We start from the raw sequence: 14,565 nt of genomic DNA, 5'->3' as shown, positions 1-14,565 counted from the left end.
GACAATTCATGATTAAACCATAAGCCTTTTGAATGCTATCCTCTTGCTCTACACAACTTTTTACTTAATACATACATAATTTATATATATATATATATATATATATATATATATATAAATATATATATATATATATATATATATATATATATATATATACATATATATATATATATATATATATATATATATATATATATATATATAAAATGTGTTATTTTCCATGTGTGTGATTTTTCCAGTTCAGAGATGAAAGTTGCTAGCATCTTGTTTTCATCAGGAGGTTAATCGTTTTCATTCCAATTTGTGATGTGTTTAGCCCTCTCTCTCTCTTTCTTTCTTCATGGCCTTTCATCTATTGTACAGGGTACAACAATCTATTTGTTTTTGGTTCGACTAGTCTGTCCATTTGCACGAAAGGATTACAAAAAATGTCAAGTATAAACTTTACAAAACAGTTTCCAAGATAGGATCTTAAAACTGGGTACAAGTAGGCCTACACTGGACTTAGGGAATACAGTACAGTATATATTTTCCATTCTTGTTATCATGTCTGACTGTAAATATTGGGCAAACCACCTGTTCGTGAATTTTCCTACTTTCCTTATATAAAGACAATTGGTTCATATTGTGCAGGCAACAAATCATGTTGACACGAGAATAGTAATAGGAAGAGTAAAAACTATTGTAAAAATCAATTGCTCAGCCTGGTTGAAAATTTGCTGTTATTAGCCAAACTGGTTTCAAACTGGCCACTGATAATTGACCCGAAGCAAAACTTGGTTTTGTAGACTAAAAGACTATAAACAGTAAGAATACCTGTTCCATTGACCATATGCGCTTGCATGGTCACGAGCTAACAAGCCCATCTAGAGAGAATTACAGCTTAGAAATTTGCAACAAACTTTAGGAGTTTGCTGTAAGCAATTATATCCAGCAATAAGACCCAAAACTAGCCTAATAGTACAAAATTAAAGATTCTATTACCAATTTTCAAAGTGAATACCAGCTCTAGCTTTTGCCACGTACGCCTACTGTATTTGGCATGAATGACAAGAGCAATGTTGCACTTCCAAGTACAGTACATTTTATCCATCAAGATATTTCTTGCATATTATGATACAAATATTTTGAATTCTATTGTAGTCTCACCTTACAATAATTTAGCACATTAAATTCCTGTTGTTCTCGAGATGAAAGTATTTTAGGTCTTTTCTTACAAACTTCTATATTGAATTCTGGATCCCTATGGTGTATAATTTAGGCACTGGTTTGAACCTCCTCTTACTATGTAATGTAGCATTTGGAGGTGTCTTATCCTCTCTCTCACATTTTCTCAGCAAGATGCCTAAATGAACCACCATACAGGTATTGTCACAATTTTTCAATTATTTCTCAATGTTAAGAAAGTTGAATTTACTTTACCGATGTACATTCTGCTGTGATGATTACAAATAATAATGGAACAGGGACATAACACCCAAACCTGCTGAACTTTCTATCTTTTACCTCAATTCACAAACTTTTTTCCTATCGTAGAGCCTTTAATACCCATTTTAATTTTTTTTTTTAAAACCCTTTGGGCATGATAAGTCTCTAAAAATACAGTGTGTCTGATTAAACTTTTAGAATAGATTTTTCCACTGAATATCTGGTTTATCTATGGTGAAAGCAGATTACACATTCGAACAGCATGGTTAACTTTTGAAAGCTTTGATAACCAAATCAGGTAAAAAATCTATGTACAATACAAACTTCAGTATTGTCTAGAAGTTCATTTTACCCAGATAGAGTGAGTCTGTACTGGGCATCAAGATGTGCCACTTCTACAGGATGGTGCTTAAAAAAATGAATCAGTTCCTTAAGTGTTCTAGAATACCCCTCAATTGAAGAGTATTATGGCCTACAGTAGTTGCTTAAATGCCTCTAGCATTAAATGGTATGGATGTTTACACTCTCATCAAGTCTAATCAGGTAACATAGGTTCACAAATAATCATTTACATGTTAGTTAAGAAAATATTGTAGGGCATCAAAATATTTACCCCAATAGGATCACAATGGTCAAAACAAATGTCATCACCATCTATTTGCTACTATGAAGAAATCATCACTAGCTCAATGAATAGTATAAATGGCATTGAAGTGTCAAACAGAATCTAATATTAACCATGGAGGCTAGTGTTTGCAAGATAATTAAATGCAAAAGGATATATGCACAAGTATGAAAAGCAGGTCCTAAGGTTAATAGCCTTCTTCAACTCTTGGAGCACTGTGTCATGTTTAGGCATGGATGCAGATTCCTAAACACAAATCTATCTAGAGATCAGCTTTCCCTTCTTTCTAAATACTGCAACAAAGGCAACTTGAATGTTTTACCTATCCAACTGGTTTAATAGCCAGTAACTAAAACTAGGTTAAAGGTGGGAAGATGATTTTACCTATTCGGTGCAACTTAAAACATGTTTTAAGTGTATTTACAAAGCAATAGTTATAACAAACAATACAAAAATACTCCTATTCTACACACAAAACAGCTTATTGCATTGCCTTTTCTCATTAATTCGTGAATTATCTTAGGTACCTCATTGCTGTATGAAAAATTATGGTAAATACACTTCTGTGCACACATTACATCTAAGATTAATCTGCATAAAAATTCCTGTCTAAGTTACATTACCAACAAACCCTTAAACATGATAGGATAAGGTTTGAACTAATTTGGACTTGGGATATATAGCTTAGCACTAGGGTCGTCTAAGTGCACCCAAGATAAAGCCTTAATTACACAGAGGTAAAAGTTATAAGATGTTGGACTGAAAGACGGAAGGTAGCTAAACGAGCTAGAGTAGAGGGATATAAAGCAAGTGCAGCTAGGGGCAGAAGAAAAGCTGTAAATACCATTAACAAAGCCTAACTGGATACAGGGTGATAAGATATGAGATAGTATTTAATCCTGACCTTGCTGGTTGTGTAACCATTTAAAAAAAAAAAAAAAAAAAAAAAAAAAAAATACTGCAGTCCCATTCATGGACCAAAAAAAAAAAAAAGAAACTACCAATACTGCAGTCCCATTCATGGACCAATATTTTTGTAAACAACCCAAACTATAAATGAGTATCCCTCTCTGCAAAGCTACAATTACTACATCCAAAAAACAATTAAGGTCTGGGTATCGCATGAGAACACTTTCATATACTTTCACACTACAGGCAAAGTGCATGGGTAATAATGTTGAACATTATACAAGATAGGGCACTTCCCAGGATTAGAAACAACATGATTGGAGTTTAACCCAGTTCCGTAAAAGTACGTTGGGATAAAATGTAAGTAAATTGAGATTTCAAACTGTTCAAAGGTTACACATCACAACTTTCTTGACTTTTCACTTTGGTTGTTTAGGTTACTTTAAACTTGTAATGGAAAACTGTATTAACATCAATAGTATCGTTTCAGCAATTTCATTTATGTGTATTCCTCTTAGATACTCAAGTTTCACATTACATTCACCTGTTTTTCTTAGGGGGAAATTCCTCCATCACTTAGGGTACATTCTCTTCAGCCCTTTTTCCAAATATGACTGGGTAAAAGACTAGACACCTAACCAGTGAAGCAAACCCTACCTTCTCACAAGATCACCTTTCAAGTGAAAAGTTTACTATTTCATAAAAGTATTACCCTGGATGCTGTTACATTAAGGAAAGGGAATAACTCCTCTTCACCAGTTGTGACAATACCCACCAGGTCATAACATTATATTTACTTTGTAAAGATTCACTTTATACTGTACTTTTTTCCTGTACAACATTAAACATTAGATTTTCCTGTTTTGATTATTAACCATCCTTCAATAAGCAAATTAACTATCTCCATCATGATTAAACTCAATTCCATAAAACTTATTCATAACAGCAACCTGCTGCAATGAGATGCCAGCCTTCATCTGCCTAATTATTCATTAAAACGATTACAGAGGGCTTATCATAAATCATTGTAATTGAGTGGGATATAACTGCCCAGTGCCATGATAAACTAAGCGTTAAACTCGACTCTTTCTTTTTCCTTCTTGTTACCAAATGGCCTGGAATATTCATTTCCCCCTTGCATAAGATATCAAAAGGTAATGGAGTGATAACATACAGAAAAGTACAGTTTAGATACTAGCAAAGATTATACAATATGATAAAATGACAATAGAAATCTTGTACAATTTATTTTTGTAACAAATCTTTTTAATTTTCAAACAACTTTTTAACAATTGAAACTTCTTCCTAATGAAAGGAGTGAAAAAGAAATTTAAAAAAATATATCATTCTACCTTTTTCGGAAATACAATAATCCAACAAAATTGCACTACTCAAATTCTTCTTTTCACTCATGATTGAAATGGTGCGTAAATATTGCACAATAATTGCTTTTCACAAAGCATAACTATCAATGACTTAGATATTAAGTCTAACAATATGAGAAAGATCTTTTTAAAAGATTTCAAAAAAAAAATCAAAGCAAGTTTATTAGTAAAGCTTTCCTAAAAACAAATACTGATCTGTTAACCTCAACAACCTGAAGTAATATCACCATTCTTAATTTAAAAATATAGAATAAAAGTTTTAAGTAGCTAGCTAGGACACGTCTCTGGAGTAAGTGTGATCAAACTGTGAGAGGACTCTGCCAAGTCTGCAATGGAGATTCTCCCACGCTGTCTGATAAATTTGGCAACTCCTTCCAACTCCTCTTGACTAATATAAATAAATTTACCACGGTCATCAATAACACCTGGAAGAAAAAAATATGTTGTTAAAATTAAATACTCATAAGTCTAAAAACAATTTTGGAAGAGCGAGAATTTCATCTTCCACGCTGTCTGATAAATTTGGCAACTCCTTCCAACTCTTCTTGACTAATATAAATAAATTTACCACGGTCATCAATAACACCTGGAAGAAAAAATTTTTGTTAAAATTAAATACTCATAAGTCTAAAAACAATTTTGGAAGAGCGAGAATTTCATCTTCCACGCTGTCTGATAAATTTGGCAACTCCTTCCAACTCCTCTTGACTAATATAAATAAATTTACCACGGTCATCAATAACACCTGAAAATAAAAAAAATACAGTATGTTGTTAAAATCAAGTACTCCTAACTCTATAAACAATTTTGGAAGAGAGAATTTCAGCATAGTCTATATAGCTATAACCATTCAAGAATTATCAGTCCACACTTCAACGGTATCAAGATATATTGGCTAATAGTGTAGGTCTTTTTATTCATATACAGTACTCTATGAGGGGAATTCAAGATATATGTGCTAGGACTGGACATCAGCAAGAATTGGTGGAAAAAAATTATAAAACATAAAAAGGAAATAAACTTGAAATAAAAATATTAAAAAAAGATTGAAGAACAAGAGTTACACACAATAATGATAAATGTATATGCCGTTTAACACTATGAAAATATTAAATAATGCAATAATAAACTAAAGACTTAAGTCATGAAAGTTTATACCAGACTCAACATAAAATTTTCCAATCAACTTCTTCACTTTGTTATGTATAGTGCAATAAGAAGATAAGAACCAACAACAGTCTTATAGATATGAAAAACTCCATAAAAGCTTTAAAGTATACTAGTTATTTGGATAGTTAATTAATTCAATGGAATACATGTACTGTAATCAAATCCATCAAATTTTAATAAACATATCAAGGCATAGTGCACAAAATACATTAATCATTGATAACCTATTTGATAAGTCCGTGTGTGAATACCAATACATTTATCCTTGGAAATGTTAAAAATTAATTTTCATAAAACTTTTAATTAACTGAAAATGACAAAATATTTTTTCTGGTAGACATTATAAAACAAACACCTCAGAAGATAAGCTACATTTTTCCAAATAGCCATACGCAGTACTCTAGAAGTTTTATTCCAGCTGTTACCAAGTTGTGGAATGATCTTCCTAATCGGGTAGTTGAATCAGTAGAACTTCAAAAGTTCAAAGTTGGAGCAAATGCTTTTTTGTTGTCCAGGCGGACATGAGTCTTTTTATAGTTTATTTATGACATATTTGTTTTTGATGTTGTTAATAGTTCATATATGACATGTATGTTTTGACGTTGTTACTATTTTTAGAATGATTTATTGTTAATTTGTTCTCTTCATTTATTTATTTCCTTATTTCCTTTCCTCACTGCGCTATTTTTCCCTGTTGGAGCCCTTGGGCTTATAGCATCTTGCTTTTCCAACTAGGGTTGTAGCTTGGATAGTAATAATAATAATAATAATACAGCTCTTGTGAACGTTCAAAATAAAGCTTGACAATGACCACTCCTGTTATTGGATTAAATCTATGAATTGGGGTTAAAAGCCTCTGTACTGGGGCCTGGGATGGGGCCTGGAAGGCCATTCAGAACTCCAAGAAACTGGGTTGATACCAAATAACTTCTAATCATTAATCCATTCAAAATAGAGGTGATAGAAGTACATTTCTAACCTAAGCTTTCTTATTTCAAGTTCTCACAGGTTCTCTTCACTTCATAAAACCTAATACATTTCTTACTTATACTTTATTTATACTTTATAAAGTAGTTTAATGAGACCAATCAACTCAAATGTATTTCTTGACTCTAGCATGGCTTGCATGAAAGGTTTAAACTTAAATGAGGTGAATATTTCATCAAGGTATAGTTAATGAAGAAGTGCAGCTAGGGTGAAAAAAAAACATATATCTGTACTCAAGATCATGGAAAATTCCTTTGTTTTTGTCCATTTCTAATTCTGCACTGTAAAAATTACAGCTCATTTAGGCTAAAATGTAAAGTCATTCTTTTAGTCAATGTTAAATAAAAAAAATCTCCCAAGTTCAACTTTGTTGAATTTTACCATTAAAAGACCTTGTACAAACTGCTACTTTCACAATGTCTTGAAAATGTCAAATTAGACAAAATATCCATTAGAGAAAATGTAGATGAGCTCTGATTGACAATTTTAAGAGAAAATCGGGATAAAGAACAGTTTAAGACATCAATGAAATAATGAACAACCTTTGTATTCAAAACCAACGTAAGAAAATTTCATTAAATCTATTTCCCTGATACTTACAAATTACATTGATAATATACAGTACTCGAAACATGAGCTTCTTAACCTGAAAATTACGGCAAATGTTTTCTCTCCCTCTTTCCCCTATATTCCTCCCTTCCAGCAAACCAGTTGGCTTAAAATACCACGCCTTCTAAGAGGTTAAACTCTCGCCAAGTGAAAAACTTGGTGTGTCGTATCTATTGCACCGAGTCTTCTATTGTACTTGGTCAACTTGTTTTAAGCAATTTCTTATCTGTGAGCTTCTTTTGCACTTAATACATTTATTGGAGGCTCTAGAGTATATGTGCAGTATATCAAAGGTGTTTTCAAAGCTAAGCATGTTTGTTCAGAATTTCAGAAAAAATTTATACTACTTTGTGCTAAGAAATATGAAATTATGTACTTTTACAGAGTACACATTCAAATAATACAACCAACTTTAACACCATAGGGAAACACACATCAAATGCAAGGTACCAAAAATTACCTGGACACCTTTCATCACTCAAAATCAATTAATTTTATGGAGTCCAGTAGCAGCACATATACCTCAAATAGAATTAAGTTCAGATATAATTTCCAGTTAATGTTTCAAATTTAAGAGATAATAGTTAAAAATGCTATCCACATATGTGTAACTAGGAAATTTGTACTAATAACCATTTGTATTTACCTGTCAGTGTTTTTGATTTCTGCAATTCTGATACCCTCTTGATGCAATCCTGTGTTTTCATTTGGAATTTTGCAGCCAAGTCCTCCAAAACAACAACCTTGTTAGACTGAAGAGAAAATAAGAGCATATTTAGTTTAAGATAAAAAATCTATAAGTATGATAAAGCTGCAATGAACCATCTGATCTTGGAAGATTTTAGTGCAACTACTATACTATCTGTTGCATTGCAATTTATGTTATATTACAGGGTGAGCCAAAAGTAGGGTTACAGTTACTTCATTATCTTTTTCACCTTCACAATAATGTTTTAGATTTAAATTATAAAATATAATACTGAATTCTTATTCTATGCTACTTACTCATTTCTTCGAAATATTATGCAGTATATGTATTTTGTTATAAATACAAATGTATGTAAATAAATGTCTACATGTCTACTAAATATAAAATGTGTAAGTGTTAACTGTAACCCTACTTTTGGCCCACCCAGTACATACTTACTAAAAGCAGATATTCAGCTCACTTTAGTCCAACCGTTTCAAATTCATTAAAATCCATATTTCAGGATGCTATAGACATACAATTAAAGTTAAAAGATCCAACCACTGTACTATATAAATAATCAGCTTAAATACTTTGAAAAATGTTATTTTTATTAATAAAATAAATTTTTGAATATACTTACCCGATAATCATGTAGCTGTCAACTCCGTTGCCCGACAGAATTCTATGGAGGGATACGCCAGCTATCACAATACTAGAAGGGGGTGTACTTACCAGCGCCACCTGTGGCCAGGTACTCAAGTACTTCTTGTTGACACCTCCTCAATTATTCCTCGGTCCACTGGTTCTCTATGGGGAGGAAGGGAGGGTCGATTAAATCATGATTATCGGGTAAGTATATTCAAAAATTTATTTTATTAATAAAAATAACATTTTTCAATATTAAACTTACCCGATAATCATGTAGCTGATTCACACCCAGGGGGGTGGGTGAAAACCAGTGTACAAGATTAAAGGATAGCTAAGTATCCCATATTTCATATAACAGTTATCTCAAATAACAATGAAATAATAAGTACCTGGTAAGGAAGTCGAATTGAACCGTTACTCTGCCTCTTTTTTAAGTTCGTCTTCCTTACTGAGCGCAGCGTTCCTCTTGGAGGCTGAATCAACCCAAAGGTGCTAAAGTATATAGGGTTGCAACCCCTACTAAAGGACCTCTACAAAACCTCTAACCCAGGCGCTTCTCAAGAATGAATAGACCACCCGCCAAATCAAAAGGATGCGGAAGGCTTCTTAGCCTACCGTAACAACCATAAAAACAACAATAAAAGCATTCAAGAGAAAGGTTAAAAAAAGGTTATGGGATTAAGGGAATGTAGTGGCTGAGCCCTCACCTACTACTGCACTCGCTGCTACGAATGGTCCCAGGGTGTAGCAGTTCTCGTAAAGAGACTGGACATCTTTAAGATAAAATGATGCAAACACTGACTTGCTCCTCCAATAGGTTGCATCCATTATGCTCTGCAGAGAACGGTTTTTATTAAAGGCCATCGAAGTAGCTACGGCTCTTACTTCGTGGGTCCTTACCTTCAGCAATGCAAGGTCTTCCTCCTTTAAGTGAGAATGGGCTTCTCTAATCAGAAGCCTTATATAATACGAAACCCCGTTCTTGGACATGGGCCTCGAAGGTTTCTTGATGGCACACCATAAGGCTTCTGACTGTCCTCGAATAGGTTTAGACCTCTTAAGATAATATTTGAGAGCTCTGACAGGGCAAAGAACTCTCTCTAGTTCGTTACCTACCATGTTGGAGAGGCTAGGTATTTCAAACGATCTAGGCCAAGGACGTGAAGGAAGTTCGTTCTTTGCTAGGAATCCGAGCTGAAAAGAACATGTTGCAGATTCGGTCGTGAAACCAATGTTCTTGCTGAAGGCATGAACCTCACTGACTCTCTTAGCTGTTGCAAGGCAGACGAGAAAAAGAGTCTTGAGGGTAAGGTCCTTGAAGGAAGCTGACTGGAGAGGTTCGAACCTAGATGACATAAGGAACCTTAAGACTACGTCTAGGTTCCAGCCTGGAGTGGATAGACGACGCTCTTTAGACGTCTCAAAAGACTTAAGAATGTCTTGAAGGTCCTTGTTGCAAGAAAGGTCCAAACCTCTGTGGCGGAGAACTGAAGCCAACATACTCCTATACCCTTTAATCGTAGGGGCTGAAAGGGATCTCTCATTCCTAAGATGTAGAAGGAAGTCAGCTATTTGGGTCACAGAGGTATTGGTAGAGGATATTGAATTGGCTCTACACCAGCTTCGGAAGACTTCCCACTTAGATTGGTAGACTCTACGAGTGGAAACCCTTCTTGCTCTGGCAATCGCACTGGCTGCCTCCTTCGAAAAGCCTCTAGCTCTAGCGAATCTTTCGACAGTCTGAAGGCAGTCAGCCGAAGAGCGTGGAGGTTTGGGTGCAACCTGTCTACGTGAGGTTGACGTAGAAGGTCCACTCTTAGAGGTAGAGTCCTGGGGATGTCGACTAGCCATTGAAGTACCTCTGTGAACCATTCTCTTGCAGGCCAAAGGGGAGCAACCAGCGTCAGCCGTGTCCCTTCGTGCGAGATGAATTTCTGCAGAACTTTGTTTATTATCTTGAACGGTGGGAATGCGTAAAGGTCGAGATGGGACCAGTTCAGTAGAAAAGCATCCACATGAACTGCTGCAGGGTCTGGAACAGGGGAACAGTACAGCGGAAGTCTCTTGGTTATGGAGGTGGCAAACAGATCTATGGTAGGTTGACCCCACAAGGTCCAAAGTCTGTTGCACACACTCTTGTGGAGGGTCCATTCCGTGGGAATGACCTGATTCCTTCTGCTTAGGCGATCTGCTGAGACGTTCATATTGCCCTGAATGAACCTCGTGACCAGAGTGAGGTTTAGACCTCTTGACCAAATGAGGAGGTCCCTTGCGATCTCGAATAGGCTCCTCGAATGGGTCCCTCCTTGCTTGGAGATGTAAGCCAAGGCTGTGGTGTTGTCTGAGTTCACCTCCACCACTTTGCCTAGCAGGAGGGACTTGAAGTTCAGCAGGGCTAAATGAACTGCTAGTAGCTCCTTGCAGTTGATGTGGAGCAATCCCTGTTCCTCGTTCCACGTTCCCGAGCATTCCCGTCCGTTCAAGGTCGCACCCCAGCCCGAGTCCGATGCATCTGAGAAGAGATGAAGATTGGGGGTCTGAATAGCCAACGATAGGCCCTCCCTGAGAAGGAGATTGTTCTTCCACCACAGGAGAGTGGTCTTCATCTCTTGGGTGACTGGGATAGAGACTGCTTCGAGAGTCGAACCCTTGTCCCAATGAGCTGCAAGATGGAATTGAAGAGGGCGGAGGTGGAGTCTCCCTAGCTCGACGAACAGGGCCAGTGATGAAAGGGTCCCTGTGAGACTCATCCACTGTCTCACCGAGCAACTGCTCCTCTTCAGCATGCTCATGATGCACTCTAGGGCTTGGCTTATCCTGGGGGCCGATGGAAAAGCCCGAAAATCCTGACTCCGAATCTCCATTCCCAGGTACACAATGGATTGGGAGGGAATGAGCTGAGACTTTTCTATGTTGACTAAAAGACCCAGTTGTCTGATTAAGTCCAAAGTCCAGTTGAGATTCTCCAGACAGCGACGACTCGTGGAGGCTCTCAACAGCCAGTCGTCTAAGTAGAGGGAGGCTCTGATGTCCGATAAGTGTAGGAATTTTGCTATATTCCTCATCAGATGAGTGAACACCATAGGAGCTGTGCTTAGGCCAAAACACAGGGCTTGGAATTGGTAGACAACCTTTCCAAAAACGAATCTCAGGAAAGGTTGGGAGTCTGGATGAATCGGAACGTGAAAGTAGGCATCTTTCAAGTCCAACGAGACCATCCAGTCCTCCTGTCTGACCGCTGCTAGGACCGACTTCGTCGTCTCCATCGTGAACGTCTGCTTGGTGACATACGCGTTGAGCGCGCTGACGTCCAGCACCGGTCTCCAACCTCCTGTCTTCTTGGCCACAAGAAAGAGACGGTTGTAGAAGCCCGGGGATTGATGGTCCCGGACTATAACCACTGCCTTCTTCTGCACAAGTAGCGACACCTCCTGGTGCAATGCTAGCCTCTTGTCCTCTTCTTTGTAGTTGGGAGAGAGGTTGATGGGAGATGTGGTCAGAGGTGGTTTGAGGCAGAATGGAATCCTGTAACCGTCCCTCAGCCAACTGACAGACTGGGCGTCTGCACCTCTCTTCTCCCAGGCTCGCCAGAAGATCTTGAGTCTGGCTCCTACTGCTGTCTGGAGATGCGGAGAGTCAGTTTTTTCCTTTAGATGTCTTGAAGCCTTTCCTAGACTTGCTCCTGTAAGAGTCTGGACGGGAGCTTCCTCGGCTGGGGGCTCTACCACGAAAGGGCGGTATGAACCTCGTAGCAGGGGTATCAGCCACTGGGGAGCGATAAGTCTTGGGGACTGAGGTAGCAACCTTAGACTTACGAGCCGATGAGGCTACAAGATCGTGTGTGTCCTTTTGTATCAGGGCAGCAGACAAGTCCTTAACCAGCTCTTCGGGGAAGAGGAACTTCGAGAGCGGAGCAAAAAGGAGTTGTGACCTTTGACAAGGCGTAATGCTGGAGGAAAGGAAGGTACACAGCTGTTCCCTTTTCTTCAAAACCCCTGATACAAACATCGACGCAAGCTCACCAGATCCATCCCTAATGGCCTTATCCATGCAGGACATTAATAGCATGGCAGAATCCTTGTCCGCAGGAGAGGTCTTCTTGCTGAGGGCCCCCAGGCACCAGTCTAGAAAGTTGAACATCTCAAATGCTCTAAATACTCCCTTCAGTAAGTGATCAAGGTCTGAGAAGGTCCAGCAAACCTTAGAGCGCCTCATTGCAGTTCTCCGAGGCGAGTCTACCAGACTTGAGAAGTCAGCCTGGGCAGAGGCAGGTACTCCCAAGCCTGGTGCTTCTCCTGTGGCATACCAAACGCTCGCTTTCGAAGTGAGCTTAGTCGGAGGGAACATGAAAGAAGTTTTGCCAAGGTGTTGCTTAGTCTGCAGCCACTCCCCTAAGATCCTTAACGCTCTCTTAGAGGACCTTGCTAGGACTAGCTTAGTATAGGTGGACTTAGCTTGTTGTATGCCCAGCGAAAACTCAGATGGCGGAGAGCGGGGAATAGCAGAGACAAAGTGGTCTGGGTAAACCTCCCTAAGCAGAGCCAAGACCTTACGAAAGTCAATAGACTGTGGAGAAGGCTTGGATTCATCCACGTCTGACGAGGGATCCAGGTGTGCCTCCTCATCATCAGACGCCTCATCACCAGAGTGTAGCGAAGAGATCGGACAAGAATGCTGAACAGCAGAGTCAGAACGAGTAGGAACAATATTAGTGGTTTCCTCTTCAAGTAACTGTTGAGGGAAAACCTGAGGCTCAGACTGCAAAGGCTGAATAAAAGACGAAGCAGAAGGAAGGCGCATGGGTGGAGGAGGCTGACTCCTGGTTGAACCCAAGGGTTGCGCTTGCTGAGCTGTTGGCGGAAGTGGAGTAGCAAGTTCCTGTTCCTGTGGTGTGAGCGGAGCGCGATGAGGTAGAGGCTGCGCAGAACAAGGTAAATGTCTCGCAAGCTGAGGCTCCTGAGGCGCAAGGCTAAGGTGTAGTGGTGCTTGCCTTGTGGAGGGTTGAGCTCGCTGCAGCGAGAGCTGAGGAGACTGACTCATGGACGGGAGAGGTTGTTGTACCTCAACCGAGTGTTGCACCACTGGTGGAGCAGCAAGTGGAGGCGGAGGAAGAGAGGTATAATCCTCCTGATCCCATTGTAAAGGTTGCCTTAAAGAAGGCGGAGGCTGAACACCATTGGGAACAGCAAACTCAGAACGAGGCTCAACATCGTACGCCTGGCAGGTGGTACTGCGATCAGGCGGAGCGAGCGCAGGCGGAGCGAGCGCAGGCGGAGCGAGCGCAGGCGGAGGGAGTGTAGGCGGAGGCGGAGGCGCAACACTCTCAGCCCGACACTCACGCATCAAGTCCGAAAGCTGTGCTTGCATGGACTGAAGAAGAGTCCACTTGGGGTCGGCAGAAACTACAGTAGGCTGAGGTAAAGCCTTAACAGTCGAGCTCTGTTGTGGCAGAACCTTACTCCTCTTGGGCGGAGTGCAGTCGACAGATGACTGCGGCGAGTCAGAGCTGAGCCAATGACTGCAACCTGGCTGAGCACTCGCGGACTGGACTCTGCGTTTAAGTGGTCTCGAGACCTGAGACCAACGTTTCTTCCCTGACAGTTGATCAGCGGACGAGAAAAAGACGGGCTCAATTGTCTGCAGGTGGGAGTGACGGTCTTTGGAAGACACGCCCGCAACCACCGAGGATACTTCTGTGCGCCTAACAAGGCCTGCCGAACCCTTATGCCCTTCGACATTGCTTCTCCCCTGGGCTTGGGAGCTTGCAAGAGGTCCCGGACTGGGAGGACGACTGGCTCGCACAGAAGTATCCTCACGCACCACACTGGCACTGACACTAGCACTTGGCACTGCACTGACACTAGCACTCGTCACAGCACTGGCACTAATTCCACCCACTGCACTCTTGACCTTAAGTTCCTTGACTTCGGCCATCAGAGACTTATGATCACTTACCACTGACTCTACTTTATCGCCTAAGGCCTGAATAGCACGCAAAACAACAGACATATCAGGCGGAGGGCAAACAGTAGGTTCGGGGGTAGCCACTACAGGGGTAGGAAAAGGTAGGGGATCATGAGGTGAGGAAAAAAGTGAAGAGTGAGAAGAAC

At 39.5% G+C, this 14,565-nt stretch overlaps 1 protein-coding gene across 1 annotated transcript in view; it reads right to left on the bottom strand.

Annotated features, from left to right (window-relative positions):
• Positions 1–4,832: 4,832 nt before the first annotated feature.
• Positions 4,833–14,565, bottom strand: part of LOC137621989 (DDRGK domain-containing protein 1-like) — a 34,564-nt gene continuing 24,831 nt past the window's right edge. The window contains exons 6-7 of the mRNA XM_068352480.1: positions 7,763–7,868; positions 4,833–4,936 (exon numbers count right to left, since the gene is read on the bottom strand). Of these exons, the coding sequence (XP_068208581.1) occupies positions 4,848–4,936; positions 7,763–7,868 (195 nt within the window). The 3' untranslated portion in view covers positions 4,833–4,847. The remainder of the gene's footprint in view (positions 4,937–7,762; positions 7,869–14,565) is intronic.

Source organism: Palaemon carinicauda, chromosome 28, assembly GCF_036898095.1.
Source record: "Palaemon carinicauda isolate YSFRI2023 chromosome 28, ASM3689809v2, whole genome shotgun sequence".
Lineage (NCBI taxonomy): Eukaryota > Metazoa > Arthropoda > Malacostraca > Decapoda > Palaemonidae > Palaemon > Palaemon carinicauda.
The sequence above is the reverse complement of the archived record's forward strand: the minus strand, read 5'-3'. Positions and strand labels throughout refer to the sequence as shown.